We start from the raw sequence: 25596 nt of genomic DNA, 5'->3' as shown, positions 1-25596 counted from the left end.
TTGTTCATCCGGCCGTGACACTGCTGCCCTGCGATCACTCCCAAGACGTGCAGAAGGAGATGATGGTGTTTCAACTGATACGCCCTCATTGCTGGTGCAGTTTCCTGCTTCACTGACTCCATGAGACACCATTAAATGACTGGTATAATCTTGTAAGCAGTGAATTAAATCTTATCTAATTCAGCTAATTATGTGAGTGGAGAGATTATACATCCAGGGGGCGTAACAAGACATTAGTCGGGATCTATATATCAATTTAATGATCAACGATCCAACAGCATTGATGCAAAGTGAAAACATCGATTCATCTCGCCGCCTTCGTAAAAGGGATATTCCGGTGTAAGTTTAATCCATGGTCTAAATCACCGTGAAACTGTGTTAGACTCCCTCTCGAGAGATCAAGTTAGCAGACCGCTAATTTACGGAGTTTTATCAACCTCAGAAACGACCGCACGACAACAATACACTGCAGTAAATGGATCCAAATATAAACCGCCACCAAAAAGCCACAAATAATGCTCAGAACAGCACCAAACTTCAGCAACAGTACAAATAGGGTCTCAGCACATAGTCCGGGGCATCTAACCTCCGCTAGCTTAGCTGGATCTCTACTGAAAAGCTGACTAAATTTACCACTCTTCTGCAGCAGCTTCCTGTTGACGGGAAGTCCTGACGAGTCGATTACCGAGTGCAGTAGAGTTCCGCGGCTCATGGATGAAAATGTATGATTATGACTCCATGGAAAAGCAATCAAAGTTCATATGTGTCTTACCTGCCAGTTTATAACAGTTATTATCGAGAGCGGACAGGGAAAAGAACGGAATTGAGCATTTCTAACCGCACTCGGTAATCGTCGCGTCGGGACTTCCCCGACCCGGAAGCTGATGGAGGAGAGTTGAACTCTGTTTTTAGCTTCACAATAGAAATCCAGCTAAGCTAGCGGAGGTTAGATGCCCCGGACTATGTGCTGAGACCCTATTTGTACTGTTGCTGAAGTTTGGTGCTGTTCTGAGCATTATTTGTGGCTTTTTGGTGGCGGTTTATATTTGGATCCATTTACTGCAGTGTGTTGTTGTCGTGCGGTCGTTTCTGAGGTTGATAAAACTCCGTAAATTAGCGGTCTGCTAACTTGATCTCTTGAGCGGGAGTCGCTTTTGCTAGTTGCTTTTCGTGAGTTGATATAAATGTAACTGATTGTGTAAAATGGGCAGATGATGTCATCTCGTATCGATCACAGGTTACTGTATCGAATTGAATAGAAATCGTATCGTGGCATACTTATCGTATCAGAAAATACTTTACTTTCCACGCACATGGACATGTTTACTCTCTGGTAGCTCAGGGACGCTGTTTAATGTTCTACTTTTCAATCTGAAGGTCAAATTTAGCCCCCAAAAGCATGTTTCCAATGTCTGTGTGACCTTTTCTGAACACCCAACCTTTAAAATTTAAGTGGTTCAAGATCACAACAAGTTTACTTTACGTTCGCTTCAGGCTCATTCTGAAATATTCCTGCTTTATTGCAAGCTGTAGTTCTAATTTTCAAATTAATACACCACCCTTTATCCCTGCAGATAAAACTTTGTCAGCTAAATGACCACGTAATCGTTTGTATCCTAATAAGCCTTCATACTGTAAATACAATAAGTGTATCTATAACAACTCCAACACTCACTATCACAAGGAAAACAGTGTAATCATCCAGAAACAAGTCAAGACGGGGAGTTATCAACTTGTTCATCAGAGTTAATAAAGAAGGAACAGAAAGATCTTCAATCCTGCAGCAGCGTAATTACAACAGATTTGTTTCGATGGCCTAACTAATTGGGAAGCTAATTGCTGAAGTAAATACGTGAAACGTTGCAGCGTCAGACACGAGAGCAACAAAAGCAGCAAGAGAAACAAACACTTGTTATATAAAAAACAAAGGACGATGCAGCTGATCCATCTGCTGCAGGGAAAAAGGTCAACTTATCTAATCAAGCTGCTTTTTTTAAACCCCTCTGCTCGTCGTCAGTCGTGTTTCTGTTGTTCCAGCTGTCCTCTGCTTCCACATGATCGTATTAGAAAATATATATAGTGTGTCCGAGTTTATCTACGGATTATGAACCTGTATTATTCATAATCTATTAATAAAGGATGAATCTGACTTTGCAGACGTTTCTCACCTAACGAGAGCCTTGACGGTGGAGCGCACCACGCTGGAGAGCAGGAAGAGGGGGGTGACCAGGATGTGGAAGAGGGACAGAGAGGCAAAGGCCACAGCTGGGGACAGATCGGCGTCCTCGGAGATGTGAACGTGAACCACAAACGTCTGCGGGATGAGAGGGAGGACAGAATGAACCGAGGTTAGATTTACAACCAGGATTTAAGATCCTTAGATCCTCAAAACCTGTGAGACTGTGACTTTTTAATAGGCTGACAGTTCAAAGACAAATCACTATCTGGCTGTCATCTATACTCGTTCCTCTCCTCGGTATCTGTCTGACTTTTCTAATTTGTCACCGCTCAAGTCTTCAACCATGAAGGACTTCTATAAATACCAACAGGAGTTCACGTGAAGCTGTCAGAGAGCCTTAAACTCTGGACATCTTACACTCCGACACTGTGGCTGCTCCGTCCTTCACACGGCGCGGAGGAAGTCAAGACTCAACGGTTACTGGCTGTATATCTTAAAGAGACGTATCGGATCATTTACATTCTGGTGAATTAATCGTAGAGATAGACGTGAAACTCACCGTCAGAACGGCTGCGATGGGAATAGCTGCATTCATGAAAACTGAAAGCAGGAAAGAAACAGACAGGAAGACGTGAGTGTGACTCTCAGGACTTCAACCAGTGAAAATAAACACTGTAAAGAGGAAATGATCATTTTTTTTTGATTGCTACAAGATACACAGCAGATCATCCACATCAACACACAGATATGATGCATCTTGTTCAAGGTTCATCTTAAATACTTCTGTGAGTGAAACTGCGACGTGGATAAAAACAGTTCAGGAGGAAACTATGCTCGCTCGCTCTCCTTATATCTATTGATTTCAGATTGGACCCAGTCTATAACAGGACTGGAGCCGTGCAGGCTGCTGCCACTGTTCACTGGAGAGCACGGAGGAAGATAAGAAGAAGAGGTATTACAATAAAACATTATTTATATTTACATCCAGTTATTTTCATGCTTCTGCTTCTGCTACAGGACATTATGTAGCTTTAAGCTTCATCCCCTCCTGTGAATATTTGCTATTTTCTGCACACTTTCATGAAGATCAAATGCCAGAGAGCAAAAGGTCAGAGTGTGCAGAGGAGGAAACAAAGATCCTTACTGGATATGGATGTGTAAAGAGCGAAGGCCTGCAGGCTGGTGAGCTCTTTGCCCCTGGTCTCCTCCACGCTGTCACAGAAGATGTGCTCCCAGGCGTAGAGCTTCAGCAGCTTGATGCCCCGCAGCAGCTCGTTGGTCTTCTTTAAACGCTCGCTGGAGTATTCCTGTCGGTTCAGAAAAGGTGGGCTTTGATTACGCTGCCGCGCTCCGACACATCGAGGACAGATGAACCTCGAGATGTGCGGCCAGAGGGCGGCAAGAGCGTGATCGCCTCGACCTCCATCGAGCCGTAAAAGCAAAGTGCTTTCTTTGATATAAAATCTGCTCCGCAGCATCAAAACAGCATCATTACATTGAAATCGTTTTATTGAATTTAGCTGGTGGGAGCAGCAGACAGGCTTTCAGGCAAGAAGAGAATATTGTGTGCAGTAGAAAACATGTCGGTGTCTCCTCTGTTTGGATAAAACAAAGATTGTATTCCCTTAGGAGATAAAGATTCAGTCAGTTTGAGTTGTGGGTTTACGTGGTTGTGACATCAGAGTGCAAACAGCTTCATTACATTAAGCTCAAAACCAATATTGACCAACTCTGCGTGCCGCGGTCTTTATGATCTCTTTGACAAACGAACTGAACGCTGAGCTGTTTACATTTTATTCCAGCGTGTGAAATGATTGTTGGTAACCAGGCAATCTAACAAAAACCAACAGCTACCTTCAGTTTCTCAATGATGTGCTGAAATAAAAGGTTTAATTAACTTGATTCCAACATTATCAGAACAAAATAAAAGTCTCTCTGAGGCTGTAACGCTCACAGTGAAGTAAACCAAAGCGCTGGGCAAACTGAGGTTGTGACGTGATGATGATGCAAGATGAACAGTCGTCTCATCGCCTGAAGAGAAACTGCACGAGCTTCCATCTTATAGAAATTTCACTGCACCACAAATGTCACTCTCATCGAGGGAGTCAGAGGGATTCATCCTCTGGGAACCATAAACGTCCTGCAATCCATCCAGCAGACGTTGAGATAATTCCTGCCCTGAAAATGGTCGCTCTCTCTGGAAGAAGAGCCAACGAGATACTCACCAGAGTGCTCTTTTGTGTTTGGGACAGCTTGGTGGCCACGAAGTATTGTACAGGAGCTAACACGGCGATGACGGTCGCTCCAATCAAGGCACTGATTCCCAAGAGGTAGTAGAGCAGGATCACTCCCACGATGATCTGGGAGGGTTGAAAATGACAGACGGAGCATTAACCTCGAGGAGAGAAGAAGAGGCCGTTTTCACGGTAACACGACGCTCCCAGCTGACCTTATCAAAACCAATTAACGACGCATTGTGAGGAGCAGCGACCTTGAGCATTATAAGGGCATCGGCATCAGTCATTCAAGAGACAGGAAGCTTAAAATGCTTATTTCTGAAACCTGCAAGGAACAAATCTGCTGAGATAATGACAACAGCCTCATTTACACATGCTTACAAGCAAGGGAGAATAATTCTATGAGGTTCTGGATTTCAAAAAACACATCTCTTTAGTCCAACATCGGTCAGTAAGAATGAAAATGAAGCTTTGTTCATCCTCCACATACAGTAACGCTCTCTCTCTCCTGGTTAAGAGGAGTGATGAGTCATGTTTCCACCTGTCCCTGGCTCTTCTCCAGCCACCCACCGTCGTTTGGCATCAGACTGAACACATGCAGGTTTCAGAAAAAAATCCCCAGGACACGAACAGCGAACAGATGGAGATGGATGTGACACTTCACGCTCCTTCTCCTTCACCTGTCACAGGATAATGTGCGCGCCACTGGGGAGTCGCTGGGTAGAAAAACAGCATGATATCATCCGACTTCCTTCGTGATGACTTTATAAAACGAACACCTAGTTACAGACGCTGATTCTGAGGCGCGAGGAGCACGTAACCATGGTATCTAACAGCTGCATTGTAGAGTCGCGGGGCCGCCAACCCCCGCAGTTTCTGATGGCCTCTTGCATGAATATTATGTGATTGAAGTGTGTTGTTAATTGCAGCGCCTTCACTCCCTCGTATTTACTAGACCGCTTCCTAGCTGCGGTAATTTCCTCAGCACCTCAAGGTAAATCATGAAGAGTCTGCGATAACGAGGTCACACTGACAATGCTAACAATGCTGGCACGCTAACATCTCTCTGAGAACCATAAACGTCTGTGCAGAAGTTTGTGCCAAGCTTTCTTGTAAACTATTAGATATTTTACAGGATATTTGAGAACTTTGACCTACAGGTGGCTGAATATAAAAAGTCAGGTGATCGCTAAAGTCATAGCTGTTCATCCTGAAGGGAACGAGAATTTTGGCGCCAAATTTCAAAAGCTAACAACAGTCTTAGTATAACAATGCTCTCTTTAGGTTGACACCACCAGTATGCATTGTTCTGTAATTTGTGATTCAATGAGCAGCTTTAATCTGATAAACAGCAGCAGCACTTAATTTAACAGACAATTAACACGACAGGCTTGGAAAATGTGAGAAGCAGAAAGAAATACTGAGCACATGAGTTAAATTAGCTGGAAGGATCAAGTCCACTGAGTCTCTGACACATTTAAGATCTCATTTCACAGCAGACGTTTTGGCTTGTCTCAGCAGGAAAAGGTGGAGTGAGTGCATTAAAAAATAGACTGCAATCCATTTAAGCGTTTCAGTGATCTTGAAACTGGCTTTAATTGATTTTAGTCTTTTTTTTATGCTCTCAGTTCAACCTTTTCCTGCTGAGACAAGCTGAATCACTGTCAATGCCACCTGTGCTTTCTCTACTGTGTGAGTCAAAATGTCTGCTGTGTAAATAGCCTCACATATAACACATATGTATGACATCATTGCGAATAATTCCCGTCAACATCGCTGCAACTGTGAACTGTATAGACCCAGAGACACGAACAGACAGACAGACAGACAGACGTGAGGCAGTAAAAGGTCCAGCACAGTGGATTAATTCACAGTTTGGGGGCAGACAGGTCAGTACTGATGCAGAATACTAATACAGTCCAGACCAGCAGGTGAGAAATGCTACTGAAGGATGGAACACCAGCTTGTCTCGGATTTATTATTCATAAATACAACATACATCTCATATTTTTGTCGGGAGTTGAATTTTAAAGAGGTCATATTGTGCTTCTTTTTTGGGGGGTTCACATTCCTCGTTTCTCACACGGGACATCGCTGCAGCTGCAGAGCGAGACATCTCCTCCGCTGTTCAATCTCTGGTGAGAGTTACACATGCTGGATGTAGCCAATCAGAGGCAGAGTAGGGCACGTCTCGCCTAGCAAGGTAGTGTGATCTAAAATAACAGCCCTGCAGCAGCAGCAACTGTATGTCTGCTGACTGACTGGAGTGTATATATGTATATAAATATATATATTTATATAACGCCTGATGCAAACTGACACACGGGAATCTCAGAAGAACAAAACCCCAAACAGCAAAATATGACGTCTTTACAATACTTTTGTCTTGTGATATATAAAGAACCATCTTGTTATCTGTTTACTATATTTGTATGAACCTTATTAGAATTAATGTTAAAGTTATAACAATGCTTTTTTCCCTGATGTGTTTACGTTGAGATTACAGAAGCAGCCTGTCACACAATTCTTTGTTGAGAAGGATTATGCATGTTGTGTTTTAGGCTCCAGGATGCATCCTTGTATTATTTTTTATTTCTGTCGCTGTGATTTTTTTTTGGGCATTTCAATATAAAAAGCACTTGATCTTGCTCATGCGTGATAGAAAAACATCTTCAGGACATTGCTTCCTGTTTTAAAGAGATAAGACCACAGTTATTACTGCTGTTCTTCAGACTTGGGTTATTTTTCTAGTTTCTAGTTTCATAAATGAACGATTGGAAGCAGCAGGCCGACGTTAATGAAGCAGCATCTGTAAGCGTTGTTCAGCATTAAAATTTCATGACTTTTTTGTATTTCAGGCAAAGCTGTTTTTACATTTGCTATGCATGAAATGAAAAGAGGCCAGAGCGAAGGAAAGAAACAGCAAGCCAGAAAAAAAAAAACTCAGCAGGTTTCCTGAGATTCTGGATTTCCATTCAAATTGAGAATTTTTATGATTTACAAGCATGTTTGTTTTTACAACTATATTCTTTCCTGAAGATGAACAACAACACCGATCATACCGGACTGTTTGTCATGAACAGGACAGGATGACAAAGCATGAAGGTCACCTCATGCAATCAACTGCCCATTGCCGCGAACCGACTCTGACTCCCACAGGGGCAATAACACCTGACGCTCTTTTTCAGCCTTCGCATCTCTGTATACGATCCTTTATGTCCCATACGACGGTAAAGTGACCTTTGCCCTATACTGCGAGGCTAATGGGAAAAGACTCAATACACAGCATGATATACAACAATAGACATGTTGCACAACACAGCACACAAGAAAAAATACACAAAATAAGACGACAGCACCGAGCAATAAAATGTGAAACTTGATTTGTAGTCGTGCCAGGTTGAAAGTGGAGACTCAGATATGTTCTTCTGCTCAGTAACACAAAATAAACAAGGTCATTTCCACGTGCTACACATTCTTCTAGTGTTGCCGTGCTGCTATCAGTAAAAACCTGCAGTAGTGCACAGCAGGAAGGAGACACACAGTATTAAATCCAGCTTAACGCATCATGACAAACAGTCTTACCTGTACCGGCATGGCCCACAGGTTAGGAAGGAGGAAGAAGAACCACATGAGCTGGTTGGTGTCGATGGCGACCAGGTTGCAGATCTGTGCGACGGTCAACTCGCCCATCGACATGTTGGACGTGCACAGGCGCATGATCTTGTTGTAGATCTTCGTCTGTAGAGGGGACGACCACAGTCAGATCCACGCTGACAAACAGTTTAAGATGTTATGGTCAGATGTTACACACCTGTATGGCGCCGCGCAGGTTGATGCCTGTCTCGATGGCCACGTAGTACGAGGCCTGGAGGAAGGTCCTCTGCAGGAGCAGGGCGAGGAAGAGCAGCACGGCCAGCACGTACGCATTCTCCAGGAACTCTTTGGAGGAAATGAAATAGATCCCCAGCAGACTCATCTGGACGGGGAAGAGATAGAAGTATCAACCTGTTTATCATTGTTAGTCAGGCAGAAACCTCGGCAAGGTCAATCACACGGACTGAACTCTGCAGGAGAGTTTCTTTAAGCAATGCATTTAAAATCCTTCCTCTTCATCACCGACAACAGTCACCTGTAACGGCATCCATTTATAATGTACCAATTCCATCTCACAGCAGGCTGAAGCCCCTCAGAGTGAAGAGTGTGAAACCAAAGAAGAATGTGGTCCAGTTATAAGAGACTGACACAGTATCTCCCTCAAAGATTAATTAATTCTGCAGCAGGGAGATCGTAACTCCCCCCAGAGGGAACACAAATTATTGATTAGAAATGTGGCTCATCTCCACGTCCACTCGCTCTCCACATTTCATTTGTCGTTTTCTCATTCCACTAGAAAAACACATTTCTCACTCAAGACTGTGAAACACCATCCTGCTTCACTCTCACCGGCTATTTTAAGGGCCTCTTCTCTCCAAACTGTCATGTCATTGTGGGCATTTTCTCTGAAAGCTTGACAGCTATTTTCAAATTAACTTTAGCCATGCCGCTGGACCACGTGGATGTGGCTCTCTAACAAATAACCAAAGAGTCATTCTCTGGCTGTCTGAAGTGGCAGTCTGCCCCGTGTGGAATCTAAGAAACCGAGAGCAGCAATAAGTCTCGTAAATTTTTAACGAGGACAAAATTAGAAACACCGTCGGGGGCAGGTGCACCGAGGAGAGAGGGCATCATAAACGTCTCATCAAACTGTAACCGTGACCTTTGAGAGGCTGGAGGAAGCCATGTGACATCTGAAGCGGTCCTCTGTGCAACGTATTTCTCCAAAAAGAGTTAGCTTTCAGCCAGAGCTCATGTACCACCCGATGCCTGAACTTCATATTTGCCCCTGTCACTGTTTTTGAGGCTGAACAAAGTGAAAGTGAAGCTAGATGAGTAAAGGAAGGAATACCAAATACCCTGAAAACAATATTTCACACACACTTCTGTTAGTTTCACAGGCGAGATGTTTTTGTCTGTGTTGATTCAAACACCCACACAGTCCTGATGAAGCAGGTTTGCTGACTTTCTGAGAGCTAAACTCTGATTATATAATAACTGCAACTTCTCTCTCACCTCCCTTAATGCATAATTACAAAGGATGACTCTGAATTTCTTAGTTAACTATGTTACGCTATGCTAAGTCATATTTATGCTGTCTGAGCCTATATTGTGTTATGTTACTGCTATGCTATGCTATTTTATGCTATGTTATGTTGTGTTACATTTATGCTATGCTAATCTATGTTATGTTATCCGTTTTTTTACATAATTTGTTGTTATGTTGTGTTTATGCTGTGCTAGCTATGCTATTCTGTGCCATTTTATGCTATGCTATGTTATGTTATGTTATATTTATGCAAAGTTATGTTATTATTTTGTTACATAATTTGTTGTTATGATGTGTTATGTTATGTTTATGCTGTGCCATGCTATGCTATAATATTCTATGCTATTGTGTCTTGTGCTGTGTTGTGTCACTGCTATGCTATGCTTTGCTATTCTATGCTATTTTATGTTATGCTATGTTATGTTGTGTTATATTTATGCTATGCTAATCCATGTTATGTTATCCGTTTTTTTACATAATTTGTTGTTATGTTGTGTTATGTTATGTTTTTGCTGTGCCATGCTATGCTATTCTTTGCTATGCTAAGCTATGCTATTCTACGCTATGCTATGCTACTGTGTCTTGTGTTTTGTTATGTTGTGTTGTGTTACTGCTATGCTATGCTATGCTATGCTATGCTTTGCTATTCTATGCCATTTTATGCTATGCTATGTTATGCTGTGTTATATTTATGCTATGCTATGTTATGCTGTGTTATATTTATGCTATGCTAATCCATGTTGTGTTATTCTTTTGTTACATGATGTGTTGTTATGTTGTGTTATGTTATGTTTATGCTGTGCCATGCTATGCTATTCTATGCTACTGTGTCTTGTGCTGTGTTGTGTTACTGCTATGCTATGCTTTGCTATTCTATGCTATTTTATGCTTTGCTATGCTACGTTGTGTTATATTTATGCTATGCTAATCTATGTTATGTTATCCTTATTTTTTACATACTTTTACACAATTTGTTGTTATGTTGTTATGTTATGTTTTTGCTGTGCCATGCTATGCTAATCAATGCTATGCTTCGCTATTCTATGCTATGCTATGCTATGTTGTGTTATATTTATGCAAAGTTATGTTATTCTTTTGTAACATAATTTGTTGTTATGTTGTGTTATGTTATGTTTATGCCATGCTATGCTATTCTATGCTACTGTGTCTTGTGTTGTGTTGTGTTACTGCAATGCTATACTTTGCTATTCTATGCAATTTATGCTATGCTATGTTATGTTGTGTTATATTTATGCTATGCCATTGCTATGCAATGCTTTTCTATTCTATGCCATGCTATGCTATGCTATGCTATGCTACTGCGTCTTGTGTCGTGCTGTGCTGTCCTGTGTTGTGTTGTGTTGTGTTGTGTAGTGTTATTGTGTATACGGCAGTACAGCTTCCTCCTCACCGGCTGCTGGATGGTGCGGTTGTCCTTGCTGATGTGGTGGACGATGCCGGAGATACAGAGGGGACCGGCAAAGCCCAGCAGGTCGGCCATGAATCTGAATGTGATGCTGAGCATGAGAGGTCTGCCGAAGGCTTTCCTCAAAGCCTGCCAGATTAACTTCGGGCCCTGGGGTGCCGTACCCTGAGGCCTCTGAGAGAAGATGAGAAATAAGGGGACAGAGTTGGACTGCAGAGACGTGCACCACATACAGATGTTGATCACCATGTGCTGAACACAGCTGATCATCACTGACCAAATAAAAACTGCGTCCGCTTTAATTGGATTGGGTTTATCAGCTATCAGTGATGCATTCAAATAATTACATTAGTGTAATGAAGATGGCTGCTGCTGAAGGAAAGGGTTAATTGGTCGGTTCTGTCTTTGCATTTAAAATTCATAACACGGCTGTTTTTTCTCTGTGGAGCCGAACTGGCAGCACAACAAAGAGAAGACAAACTAGGTTAGACAACACAGCCGGCTCACAGAGCAAGAGGGCGTAATTGCTTGAACATAAAGGCTGAGTTTGCACCATTAAATCCAGAGTGGGTCCACAACTGCAACCAAACCCTGTAAAATTAGGTCAAGTTCAGCTTTTTCCTTCCTCCCTCTGTCGCATCACGAGCTGCAGTGATTAATGGTGAGTTTCACACTGAAGCTCAGTCAGTTACGTTTACTGCTCTGCAGCTAATGATGCTGGAAAACCCTGACAGTCGTGCAGAAGATGAGGACTCAACATTAAATGAAAACAGGGTTTAAGCGTTTTTCAAATCACTTCAAATCACCACCGAAAATGTTCAGACATTAACAGACATTAACAATCTCTTTGAGAGTCGAATAGATTAAATAGAATTGAATTAGAGAGCGGCTGATCCTCATTTACACTGATTTATAACATCCACAATGCATCAGCTTCACAAATGATAATGACGGCTCGGTTTATTGAGGCAGTTAGTGATGATCAGAGGAAAACATCTGGACCGTCACTGTGCGGTAAACACTCCCAGAGCGTTTCCACTGTGTGTGTGTGTGTGTGTGTGTGTGAACATGAGTCATTCTCAGAACTGTGAGAACAGACGTGACCGCTATCAAGTCTCTTTATGTTTCCATCCGAGCTTTTTACTGAACTCCAGCCTTCGTGTGGAACACGCCCACGTACAGACAGAACACACAACGTGCGTCCTTTTTTCTTTCTACCTTGGGTTCAAACGAGACGGAAGGACGGACGTTTCATTCTCACACACGCAGAGTGAAACTAGCTTCCCATGAAGCGCAGTGCTTTCACCCCCGCAGGGGTCGGGATGTCGCCTCGTTCACAGTAGAATGGGAATGACCTCATGCCTCCGGGCTCTCCTCTTAATGCCCCCCCTCTCCCTCCACCTCTCCACTGGGATCTCTCAATCGCTCTCATCCCTCGCTCCTGCCGGAAGGAAGTGGGGTTGCTTCACACCGGACGCACACGCAGCAGTGACGAATCTCCGTGACCTTCCAAACACTGGAAAACGACGACCCTGTCGAGGAGGCCCTTCACCTCCCGACTCCTCGCACGTGCTCCGAAAAGTGAGACGGAGTGAGAGAAAGGAAAGAAGGAAGAATGATGTGCGGCGAAGAAACATCCACAGTTTGGACCGCTGTAATAAGACGGGACGAACGTTTCCTCGGGGCGAGAGCAGCAACAGAAGCTGTTTGATCAGCCTGTTCACTCATCGGACAAACACACTGCATCATCATCATATTACATGTTTATAGAAAAGCTGATTAGCTGTTTTGCAAATTACCACCTTTATCAATTTTTCAAAACGTGAAACTTAAATCCCGTGCAGCCTCCGCAGCTAAGATAAGCACACCAAGAAGTCGAACCCTCCGTGGACGACAAAACTTAAATTGAGGCATCGACATCTTCGGCTAATAGTTTAGTTGTTGTTGGAAGTAACTTGGCTGGTTTTAGCTGTTCTGGTTGAAAGAAGACGTTAGAAGGCAGTCGGACACTTTTCTGTTTACCATTACTAATCTTCTCTGTGACGTCTGAGTGCGGTTTAATGGTCCCAGTTCAACCACGGCTGAGTCATGACTGGACAGAGATCAACAGCTGTATCAGAAGTACGTACGATTCCCAGATCACTTCATGTACATGTCAGACATCACGAACACGAGATTTATTAAGACGGTTAAACTAACAAATGGGCTCAAAATAAAGTGGAGTGGGGACATAAAGAGCCAAACAAGCTGCACGCTAAGCTCTTATATAAATACTTAAAACCTTATTTGTGTCTGGATGAGAGATCCAAGTTGATCCCTTGATGATAATCACCACATTCGGAAAGAGATAAGTTCTTTTTTCCAATGTGGTAATCCGGTTCACCCGAAGTACGTGATCTCAGTAACATAAGGACCCTGAACATGGAGATATTTGCAGCCCAATATCATCGCCCGCTTCTGTTACTTTCTATCGCCATCTGCACCAGAGCCTGATGTATCCACGATTATTATTATTCAGCACCAACGCAGCCAGAAGCAGCGTGATGCTTCAGTCAGACCTCAGATCTGAGAGCAGTGAACTCAGATATCAAACTCAGGACTCAACTCCCACGGATGAAAAAGACCTGTCGTTTACGCCTAATGCTCTTTACTTTGTGTTGGTTGGATTAATGTCTCATGAGAGCTTTTTCACGCTGATGATTCAACAACAATAATCTCACACAGCTCACACAAACCAGCAGTCATCAGTCTGTACACTAACCTTCTGGTCCTCGAAGGCCTTGCGCAGCTTCATGTAGTTGGTCAGAGCTCTCATCGCAATGGGCAGCTTGCCGATGACCTTGAGGTCGATGGGCCGTCTGTGGGCGGAGGTAATGAAGGTGTTCATCCACCAGTAGGTGGCTTTGGACAACAGGTTGACAAACGGCTGCAGGAAACGAACGCCGAGGTCCTGGAGGTCCTCGGGAGGCTTCACCTCAGTCGGGTCAGCGAAGCACATGTAGCGCTGTGAGCACAGAAAGACGAGTTTAATTCATTATTCTCTCTCCGTGGTGTCCGGAAACAGAACCTTCAGCTTGTTTTTTGACAACATCGGTGGATTTAATGATTATAATTTCCTCCACGTGGCTTTTGAGGGCTGCAAACACACAATGGATATGACAGCTGAAAACACAGCGGGGGTAATTACAGCTGCTGGAGGATAAACTCTCTCTGTTGTGTATAAATTACAGGTTATTTGACATCGCTGTGGAAACTGGATCTTTTTGGGGAAGCGTCACATTTAAATAGATGTTTTTACTGCCACAGATATTGGAGATATAGGAGCTGAACGATATTATGAATAGATAAAGGATATATGTGACGCGGTGATAAAAAGCTTTGCACGATTTCATGTGAAGTCGGTGGGAACTGGAATATTTATACACACAAACACATCATTAGATTCTGTTTTCATGCTGCTGCTGAAACTGGGTCAGGGTGAGAATAATAATCCCAAAACTGCTTTTTGCAAATTAATGATGTGCGCTGTGTTAATTCGTTAATCTTCACTGAACAATTGAAGCGATCTGCATGCAATTTAAGGTGATGAGAGGCAATTAATCAAGAGGATTAAACAAATAGCCATGTAATAAAGTCACTAGGGTAACGCTGAATTATACCTAAACGCAAGAACAATTGAATTTCAATAGAAGAGCTCCTTTAAAATGTGCTTTTAATTGAACGATGCACTTACGATCCAGTAAAAAACACTCAAGGGTGCTTCAGCAGACTGTGAGCGAGGCTGGAAATGAGAATTTCTTTCTTTGCCGATCACACAGATTGAGATGTGTGCTCAGTTCAGTCGTTAACAGAGACAAGCACGAGAAAAAGGCGATAACGTGTTCACCAGTCAGCTTCCACCGAGGATGTGACGCCGATCAGTTTGTTATGCAATCACACGACACAGCCAGATGAAAAAGAGAGCAACATTAAGTTCACTCTGCTCTCAGAATCAATCTGTATTGATATTGTGAGATATATTTCAGTCACAGTTTAGTTTGATATCAGGCTGGAAACCTTTGAACCCAGACTGAGCCAGTTGGCAGCCGGAGGCGCTTATTGTTTGTTTCATAAAGCAGAGCAGATCTGGTTTTTGCCTTCATGTAATAATCTTTATTTACTTTTTATGTTGTCTTTCCTTTTATGACGCTGACAGTGTTTTTATCCTTCTTGTCTTACAATGTTCTCGAGAAGTTTTGTTTTTGGTCCCTCTAATCGTCTGTTTTTGCACGATTCACTGGATGACACTGACAGTCTGGTTCACCACTTTGGTCCAGACGGAAATATCTCAACCGTTGTTGGACAGTTTGACGTTCTTGGTCTCCAGAGGATGAGGTCCGGTGACTTCAGCGATCCCCTGACCTTCTACTATGAAGTGAAAACGTTTTGTTTTGCGGAGGAAATATCTGAACTGACGCTAACGTTACCTTCACCGTCACTGCAACAGAAACTGTTCCGAAACAACTCTTTGAGACCGATATTATCTCGATATCAAACTGTATTCTAACATTAAAGACGAGCAGCTGCAGCACACTCACCCTGCCCAGGATGACGTTGATCTCCACAGCTAGAAGGAGTCCGTACAGCAGCACCAGCAGCCCGGTGATGCAGTAGCGTAGCTGCCTCGGGCCGATGCCGTGCTCGGTGTACTTGGCGAACTTGATGGTCTTCATGATGAAGGCCAGCACCCAGTAGATGAGCAGCGCTGAGGAGATTTATCAGGCATCAGAGAGAGTAAATCACTGGACAAGCCAAGATGATAAATGAGCCGACTGTGCTGTGATGTTTCATGTTTGTTACCAATATCAAAAGACTTCATTCAAGCTAGATTCCCGTGGATGTAAAATCCAGTTCGAGACCTTTTCACTATCAACCCTGATGTGTTTTCCTTCCTCGCCTGCCTCCTCTTCCTCCCTCCCCTCCATGTCACGTCGACAGAAACATGTCAGCCGTGTGTGTCTGACAGCTTTCAAGGTCAACACCTTTAATCCAGCAAACAGCAGGTACTCCAAGAGTCCATGATCAGCAGGTTACCATCAGTATATTGAGAGACTGATTGTCAAAACACAAACACATAAAAGAGGAGAAAGCTGTCAGGGGATAATGACACTGCTGGGTAACAAGACCATAAACTCCGACTCTCACAGAGCGATTACTCCTCCTGCAGCGTGGGTCAATAACAGCGTCACGATTTAGAAGACTCATTTCTGTTCATGCACTGATGAACCCAGCGCCACGACACTCAGGAAGACCGACTGTGTTGTAGAGACCTAAGAGCCCGGAGGCGGCTCGTAATCGTGATGGAAGTGAGGAGTGAAGCATCGAGAACCGAACGCAGAAGAGTTAATGTCGCATGAGGAGGAACGGAAAACTGAGAGCAGGTGACGTTGATGTGAAACAAAGCTCCTCGATGCATTTCTGAATCTATATAAACTACTCAAAGGTAGTAAGAGGTACACGTATATTCATGTGCATCGACATCCTATTCTGTGGGGGTTTCAATTACTCTTATTATTTAGATTAGAAACAATTGTGATGAAGATAATCACAAGCAAGAAATAAACACGCAGGAATCTGTGCAGTCGTTCACCTGAAACACATTTTCTTAATGAAAAGAGATAATTAACATCGACCCAGCAGTGCAATTACATGAGTTCGCCCCCAATCAGTCTGAATCTTATCTGCAGGTAACGAACCGTTCATCTGTAAATGGCTGCACTGATCCTGTTTTATAACGATATAATCCTGTCGAGCTCATTTAATCTGAATCTGCTGTTGTTTCACAGCCTGAACGTCCACAGGGTCAGTTCTCTGCTGCACAGTTTGGTTAATCCGGGTTTTTATCTGCCCTCCTTACTATTCAGCAATGGACTTAATCAAATCTTGAAGCTGAGGACGCACTCACACTTGGCCCAGTTCCTCTGCACTGTGCCAGAACATGAGTGGCCCTCGTCCCCCAACCCGCCTACTGACCCGCACTCACTTTCCCCAGCTGCAACCGGGTCTGAGCAGCACAGTTAGATATTGGACATACGTCATCACGTCTTAGCTTGATTGCAAGAGAACAACACACCTTTACTGACTTTTTTGTGGCTTATTTTGCATTGTTTTGATCGTAAACAGCCCTCTCACATTCATGGATTTCTTGATTATGAAAGGCGGATTAATACGCATCGTCCACGTTGCACCGTGCCGACGCACACTGGTCAAACAACCTGGACTTTGGAGGTCAAAAACACTTCTTTTTCTGTGAGCAAAAGATGGCTAAATGTAAGAATACTGTACCTAGTAGCAGTTTGGGGAAGTTGGAGGTCTCGATGTTATGGTAGTAGATAATAGAGGTGATGCCAGCCATGAAGGCCAGGCCTGCAGGCATGTACAGGTGAAGATGGAGGGATTGGCTGAACCTGCCAGAGAAAATAACACACAGGTGGTGGAAGAAGTTTAGTGGCAGCAAATTAATGACCGACACACATGTTAAACACTGACGAGCGCGAGGGACACCCGGGTCTGAAATGTATGTTTTCACCCACTAATGACTGTGGCTGACCGTGTTTATTCTACATACACCTCATCACATGGTGGACGTGGAAGTGATGAGCTCGTTTAAAACAAACACAGACGTGAAGGAGCATCAGGAGCTCTTCAGCTAAATACTGAAGTCAGTGTGAACAAGGCGGGTGAAGTGTCGAGCAGATGGAGAGCTCTTCTCTTCACTTCAGCGACAATCACTCGCCTCCAGCTCGCACAAAAAATACTAATAAACAGTAAACAGAAATCGTGAGTGTTTACTAGAACCTGCTCCACATGGAAGGACACAGACGGCTTTTCTATCCAGCTGTGTCAAAACACCAACATCTGGCACTGCGGGCTCACTAAAAAATAGCTAAGTAGCCACTAAAAAGCTAATACGCTAAGCTAGCCTTTGATTTTAGCACAAGAACAAGCAAATGCTGTGTTGCTACAGTAATTCTGGCTATGCACAATGTGATATGTTGTCAATTGCTCTGTTCTTGTAGTTCATTTTGAGGTCATTTCATCTTAGAAGACAAGAGTCGTGGATGGAGCCCAACACTCGCCTCCATTCTGGGTTAGCATTAGCTTCAGCTAGCTTTGAGCAGATTTTTTGTTCAGGTCTGAGCCAGTATAATATCTAATACTGTACAATATGATTTATGCAGCCTGTTATTTTAGCCAAGAATACAACAATCAACAACGAACGCGAAGAAACAGCTCCTAGTCTTCCTCCGAGTGCTGAAGCTAACTAGTTGTCGCTAGCATGCTAATGTTAACTAACTAGCTCTTTGTCTTGATTAACATTCAAATTTAAAGAATAGATTTGAGGTATTAAAGTATCACAAACCAGTAGACTAGTAATTATCAATTTAATAAAGAATGTAGACAGAAAGCGAACATTTTTACAAAGTTGGCAGCTAATTCAGCATGCTAACATTTTATCATGCTAGCTTTGCTTTAATCATCTTTTACGGTAATGCATTAGCTAAATATAACCAAACTATGAATATAAGCTTTAGAAATATATTCTGAAGTTAGAACATAAACTTCAGATAATTGCTGTTATGAGATTAAAAGGGAGGTTTCATCAGAAGTTGTGTCACCATCCACAACACAGTTTAGACATAATGATTCTCTCCTGACATTATTGGGCTGTTTTTACATGAAGGTTGATAAATAGTGAAGTGTTAATTGCTATTGATTGCATCCCAGCTGCAAAATTGTCTCTGATTAGATGACAAATTAGCTTCAAAACTCTGCAGAACAACTCAATATCTCACTGTCATAAATAATCGAATGTCACAAAACTCCAATACAAACTTTTAAAGGTCAGTAAAGTGTTTCTAGAAGTTTTCACAACATGCACCTGACTGAAATTCAAGATGCACAGTCAAGATAACTCAGCGGTTTAGCCGGGTGGGTCGAACGTACCCATCGGAGACGATGCCCTCTGCGATCTCACAGACGAGGATGAAGAGCAGGACGAAGGTGAGCAGCCAGCGCAGGTTGTGACCAGGAAAGTGGAGCCAGGTGCTGTGGTGGATGTGGACCTTTGAACTCTGGCTGCCCCAGCCTAAAAAAAAAACACAGGAGACAGAGAAATAAAAAGCCTCAAGGCTCCGTCGCTTTCAGTAAACAGTCAGAGGGAAGTGATATCAAATCTCCTGCAGACAGTTTTTGTTTTCTGAGCAGCTGTGATAATGAAAGACACCCAGTAACTGTCTGAACTGTGAGTGCTTTCCACTCCAACTACAGCCTCAATCATCATAACAATGAGCTTTCTTAAACGGCCAAAGGATCTGAAGCGGAGAACAGACGCCTGTTCCTTTATTCATCATTCAGACACCTGTGATATCCTCACTGTCGTTACACCGCGCCACGCTCGGCAGGCGAGAGGCCAGTTATTTTATCTCTTTTTGATGCGACAACTTCTTCGCCCTTCGTCGCTTTGCGAGACATTTGTTTTTTAACCTCAGACGGGAACATAACAGCAATTCAGTCAACAGAGTGTAATTTATTTCATCAAGGTGAGTCACTGCTGTCATACAGACGGATCTCTGATGATCAAATTATGTTAATGACTCCTCTGCTGTTGGCACCTCAAGCGTCGGACAGTGGATCTCTGAAGTGTTGGCACAGGCTGCCAACACACACACACACACACACACACACACACACACACACACACACACACACACACACACACACAGACACACTTAATCTCTCTCTTTATCTGCCTCCTTTCCAAACATGCACATGCAAACAAATTCATACCATCTGCTCAAGCACTCTGCAATATCATTAAAAAATCAATATCGTTTTATTAATGCGAATAAAAACGAATGTTCCCACATCGGTGAACAAATCACATATTAATATCATCTAATTGATGCGGTGAACTCACAGAATATTTCTCACAAAGGCCAAACTGAAGCTAAAACCAGCTGGAATGAATTCAAACTCTCTGGTTTCTGCTTCTACGATGAAGAGATTTTTTGATGTCGGTGTTTTTTGGACGACACGAGACGTTTGAATTTGACAACTTGGACGTTTCTCTCAGATGAACTGATGATTACTGTCAGCTGCAGCTCTAACTCGGGTACAAACTGACTCCCGGTCGAAGCGAACAGATCCCGCATGTGTTCACGGCCTCCTCTTACAGTCGCGGCCTTGACGTGACTCGCTGAACTCATGAGCCAGCACTGTAAAGAGCAACGCATCCCAAAGCTGCAGGGGCAGGAGATACTTAACGAGCATGCTGGTCTGAGAGCTCTCGTCAGGTGACTCAAGGTGGAAAGAACAGCTTTCACACCCCAGAGGTTACGTTGAGGGTTAGTGATGACCGGGGAGAAATCACTGCAGCCTCCGGCGAGCTTTTCTTCTGCTCCCCCCCTCCGACAGCAGACGCTTCACTCTGACGATTACCGCGTTTTAGTTGAATTCATTTGCAGGAGTATTCAAAGCTAAAAACATTCATCGCAAACTTCTAAAAACCAGAGGATAAGATGTGAGCAGTTAGCAGCGGCACCTTGGCAGTTTTCTAGAAACCACAGATATGTCAGAGGTTGACATCTGAAGCAAACCTGACATATCACGTTCAGGTCTTCAGCTGCTCCCGCCATGTTCAAAACAGGTGTTTCAAGCCAAACCAAAATGTCTTCCTGACCCTGTCCACGAGTCTTTTGTGCCTAAACCTAACCAGAGCATGAGCACCAAGTGAGGAACAGAAAATTCAACCTAAACAGACATAAAGAAATGTTCAGTTCGAACTTCCGTCTGTGTTTCTGCAGAAACGTACTTGGCTACTAGTACTAACGTGCTGAAGGTTACCCGGCATATCTGGACCTGAATTCATGGCAATCCATCAAATTATTGTTGAAATTATGAAATGACACTGAGAGTTGAAGTACAGCCTTCTCTACAAAACATCCAGACACAGGTAATATGGAAAGACTTGGATGTTTAATGAAGACAAAGTCTCTCCGTGTTACAGGACGCGATTAAAAAGGTCGCACGTTCTGTCAGCGAACAACAGGAACACAGAGCGACTGTCAGACCAGCTGTACGGCGAGACAGCGTTTGTCCACCTTGACAAGAAAAAGGTGCGCGAGCTACCTTCGGATTTCCACAACGCACAAACACAAACTCGCTGACATGAGAGGACGGATGATGAGTCCAGAGCATGTGTGACACAGTGTCTGCTGTCCCGTTATGCGCTGACGATGACACTAATGGAATGGCCGGCAGCCAGGAAGGGGCGTAAAAAAGAGGTGTAACCCAACGCCGGCTCGGTGGCATCTGTTTGCCCCCCTCGTACGCTACATATCATCGGACGAGTCACACTCGCTTTCAAAAAATGCTTGCAGCTCAAGAAATATGTCCTCATGTGCTGCCAGAGTCAGGAGACTCATATTTCTGCTGCTGGCTGCGGGACAGCGAACACCTCCAGAGAGGCAGTCGAACAAGCTCATGAATTAAATAAAGGCTGAGAGGGGATAAAGGGTTAAAAGTGAATAGATAAATTATTTACAAGACATAGTGTGTGCTTTAATTTGTATTCAGCCTGCACAAATAAATGGAACATATCATGAATTAGTTCATTGATCAGAAGAAAAAGTAAACAAGCTGGTAGAGAGAAAACTGAGAGGGGCAGATGGAGAACATGCCCGTCATCTGAGGACAAGTGTGTGTGTGTGTGTGTGTGTGTGTGTGTGTAAGGAGGTGTGAGGACCTCCCAGAGACACTGACCGATGAAGAGGATGGGAAAGGTGATGAAGAGCAGGAACACATGTGGCACCACGTTGAGGGCGTCCAGGAAACAGCCGTTGTTGAGAACCCCCCCGTCCACGTTGTAGGCCACCGAGTTATTCTCGTTCCCACAGAACGCCAAGGACATGGTGGAACCGGGACTCTGCAGGGAACCGGCCGGAGGAAGAGGAAGAAGGGGAGGAGGACGAGGAGGAGGAGGAGGAGGAGACAGAGGACAGACAGAGAGATTTTAAACAGAGGCACTCAGAGCATGTCGTGTTCAAGGAAGGAACGCAGATGGCGTCCTCAGTTGATCCTTGTAATTCCTTAAAGTGCCCTCCTTCCTCTTCCCTCCTGAATCCAGAATCCAAATATCAGATCCAATTAAAAAGGGGAGGCAGAGGGAGGGAGGGAGGGAGACGGGGGTCAGTCACAGTCCGGTGCAGCAGCAGCAGCAGCAGCAGCAGCAGCAGCTCCCTCTCCTCTCCAGCGGTCTAAGCAGCTTTACCGGCCGTGCTGGTGAGAAACATCTGCATCCCGTCGACCCGCAGTCCTCAGACATCCTCTAAAAACTGACGCTCCACTTTGTGCGAGGCGCCGCTCAGCTCCGCCGGAATGCATTCAGTCATGCTCACACATACGAACGCACACACATGCAGCGAGAGCAGCGGTGGCATTCTGCAGTGCGCCTTCTATTCCTGTCTCCGTGCAAAACCAGAGCTCAAAGTCGACCTTGGAGTGTGCAGGCAGGCAGGCAGGCAGGCTGGAGGACTGAGAGAGGCGCTGAAGGTAGAGGGGTGGAGGGAGGATGGAGGAGTGAATGAGGAGAGGAGAGAGAGGAGAGAGGGAGGAGAGGAGGTAGAGCTGCTGAATGAGCGGTGGAAACGTCATGCGAAAGGTACGTGTGAAGCGCGAGCAAGCGCTCTAATCTAAATCCCAGCGCCACGTTTTTCAGGAATTACATAACTCTCTCTCCCCCCTCGCAGTCATTTATCACTTTACTTCACATTTAGAGCGCTGCGAGAGAAAGAGAGCAGCGGTGGACTGGATAACTGAGCTGCTGCACACACATAAAAGAACAGAGGCATGAAACATGAATGAATTCTCAGGATGGATGTTATCGTGCTCCTGGTCTCTGCAGGGAACAGATCGGCTAAAAAGCCACATGAGAGCAGATTTTGATAATCCACGTATCAGCAGGGACGGACTCACGGTCTTTTCTTAGTGGTTTAAATGATTTGTGTTTAATGTAATCCACGCCGTGTTGACCTTTATCTAGTAACAACAGAGAGATGAGCTTAAATGTAATGAATGTTTACGTGTTTGGACAGAATATGGAGATACAATTGTTGTTAAGTAACCGATTCTTCTCCTCAGAATGACTGCTGGTGCCTTTTACCTTCACTGTTATTCCAGAAGCGGTTAATATATCAAGCAGAATAAAGCTGAGACATAAAAGTGCACGAGGTGATCGTTCCTGTCCAGTCCAAGCAGAATACAACAGTTAATTTTAAAGGGTTCACCCAGAAATGAAGATTCAGTCACGATCTACTCGCCTTCATGCAGACAGAAAGTCAGGAGAAGTTTCCACAAAGTGTTTCTGGAGCTTCACGGCAAAACAGTGTAGCAGCGTTCTCCTGAACAACTGGAGTAGCTGGAGACTTGTTTCAAAATGGCTCCATTTTATATTATATTGTTTATGTTTTACTATTCATATTGGCTATTGTTATACTGAACTGTTCTTTGGCTGCTGTGAGGCAAAATCTCACTGTTTGCAGGACTAATCCAAGTTCCCAGACGCCCAAAGATCCTAAATTGCATCGTAAAAAAGACTTTGTTTAACAGTCTTTATAAAGCTGTAGCTGCTAAGCTTAAAAGCGTTAGCGCTCAACAGTCTGAGGTGGGAACACGAGCTTGATCGTGTCTTTTCAAAGCAATTTGTGATCTCGAAAGTTAAGAAATGGCTCCCAACACCTGGTTCCACATAGTCCAGGATCCCAGACGCCCAAAGATCCCAAAATTGAATTGGAGCGGCTTTGTTTACACTCTTTATAAAGCTGGAATATTCACCGTAGCTGCTAAGACAAAAGCATTAGCGCTCAACAGTCTGATCTTGAAAATCGATCACCAGAAGAGCTGCATGGAGCGTTATGAGTTTTAAAACAGGTCCCTATCGACTGAGCACGATGCTGGAACACTTTTTTTTTGTCTGTGAAGCTCCAGAAACATTTGGTGGTCCACGAATCTTCACCCAAACTTCAATCGACGTCAGGAGATCATGACTCACTTCTAATTTTTGGGTGAACTGTTCCTTTAATCTTGAGACTGTAGAGTTTGAAACAATGGGAGCAAGATACTTTCTGAAGACGATGCAAACCTGCAGCCAGCTGTTGTTTGACACAGATTTCTCTTTTAGAGGCTGACGGAGGTTAAATGTGCAGATCTGACGCTCAGTGACGGTCAAACATCATTTTCAGAAGCAGTGAAACACTGAAAGTTGAAGAAACTCTGGCGTTCTTTTCACTTCAACGCTTCAAAAGGAAGAGTTCACATCAAGTCATGTCCTCTCACCTCCTGTCACAGAACTAATTCTCTCCTTTTACTTGGAAAATCATGTTTACACCAGCTGATGGTAAAGTTTTCAGTAAAATAGGATGAAGACACTGATATTTCCACAAACGAAAGACTTAGATTTTGATCTGGGAGAATGCTCCCAACACCAAAAGCCTCTTTTTTTTGATCATGCACACTATTATCCTTTTGTCACAGCCGGGATAACTGGCCGGATTATACGTCTGCAGTTGCCCTACATCACACAGCAGCCCGGTCCATCACTGGACTGCCTGAGGAGATTGGAGGTATTAGTGTGCACGGAAATAATAATAAGAGGATGTGTTGAAGAGAAGAGCTGCTCACTCAGAGAGGAAAAAGGAATATTAGAGCTGCAGGAACTGAAAAGGTTTTCGTGTAGCTGGAGGGGGACAAAAGACGTGAAACACTATAGTCATATAATCTTTAAATATCAGAGGAGATTTCCATCGTTAGCCGTAAAAAGCTTCCACCTACATTTTCAGTCCGTGGGAGTAAATTGAGGCTCGGAGGTGAGTGATGAATCATGCATGATCTGCGTTAATCAGCCCTGCAGGTTCCTCTCTCACCTACACTCAGAACTAAAGTGTGCTTCACATCACAACAACCAGAGTTTCTCTTTCTTTCAACAACATGTACTTTACTGCAAGTCGCTTAAATGCCCCTAAATGTGGATCTAAGTGTCTCACACAGGGATTCCTTGACTTCACTCTGTCCTGACATGACTTGCAGCAGCAGCAGGAAACATTTAAAGAAGCGTGCAAATGAAAATATAAAGTGTGACTGAGACATAATCCAGGATGTTGCACCTGCATGCAGCACTTACCAGTTTATACCGTGAGATCATGGTGCTGCCCTGACTCCCAGTCACGCTCCTCAGCTGTCAGTCAGTCACATCCGTCTCTCGGCTGTGGAGGAAAGACAAAAGGAGTGAGAGTCTCCCGGTTCTCCGTCTCTCATGTGTCCCACTTTGTGTTTGAGCGTCCGGCCCGGCGGCGGCGGCGGTTTAAGGGTGGAGGCAGGGGAGCTGTCCACGGTGCTGAACCCGAGGAGGAGGACGAAGAAGAAGAAGAGGAGGAGGAGGAGATGGAAGAGGAGGAGGAGGGCTGATCCTCCACCCGAAAGAGGGCCACGGATGGTCCTGATCACGGACTATCAGCCAGACACCCGCCGGTCGATGCGCCGCTGAAACACGCAGCGGACAGAAGTCACGTAT

At 44.0% G+C, this 25596-nt stretch overlaps 1 protein-coding gene across 4 annotated transcripts in view; it reads right to left on the bottom strand.

Moving 5' to 3' along the window:
* abcc8 (ATP-binding cassette, sub-family C (CFTR/MRP), member 8) overlaps nt 1–25596 on the bottom strand; it is a 54939-nt gene extending 29343 nt beyond the window's left edge. For 2 of the 4 annotated variants that reach the window (XM_030424683.1, XM_030424684.1), the window contains exons 1-13: nt 25207–25596; nt 21792–21954; nt 18975–19116; nt 17313–17434; nt 15566–15732; nt 13750–13992; nt 10974–11162; nt 8231–8395; nt 8002–8157; nt 4405–4539; nt 3324–3486; nt 2739–2779; nt 2169–2314 (exon numbers count right to left, since the gene is read on the bottom strand). In XM_030424683.1, coding sequence (XP_030280543.1) covers nt 2169–2314; nt 2739–2779; nt 3324–3486; nt 4405–4539; nt 8002–8157; nt 8231–8395; nt 10974–11162; nt 13750–13992; nt 15566–15732; nt 17313–17434; nt 18975–19116; nt 21792–21954; nt 25207–25227 — 1853 coding nt within the window. In that variant the 5' untranslated portion in view covers nt 25228–25596. The remainder of the gene's footprint in view (nt 1–2168; nt 2315–2738; nt 2780–3323; nt 3487–4404; nt 4540–8001; nt 8158–8230; nt 8396–10973; nt 11163–13749; nt 13993–15565; nt 15733–17312; nt 17435–18974; nt 19117–21791; nt 21955–25206) is intronic. The other 2 variants (XM_030424686.1, XM_030424685.1) reach the window with 2 other exon arrangements.

This window comes from Sparus aurata, chromosome 8 (genome assembly GCF_900880675.1).
Source record: "Sparus aurata chromosome 8, fSpaAur1.1, whole genome shotgun sequence".
NCBI lineage: Eukaryota > Metazoa > Chordata > Actinopteri > Spariformes > Sparidae > Sparus > Sparus aurata.
The sequence above is the reverse complement of the archived record's forward strand: the minus strand, read 5'-3'. Positions and strand labels throughout refer to the sequence as shown.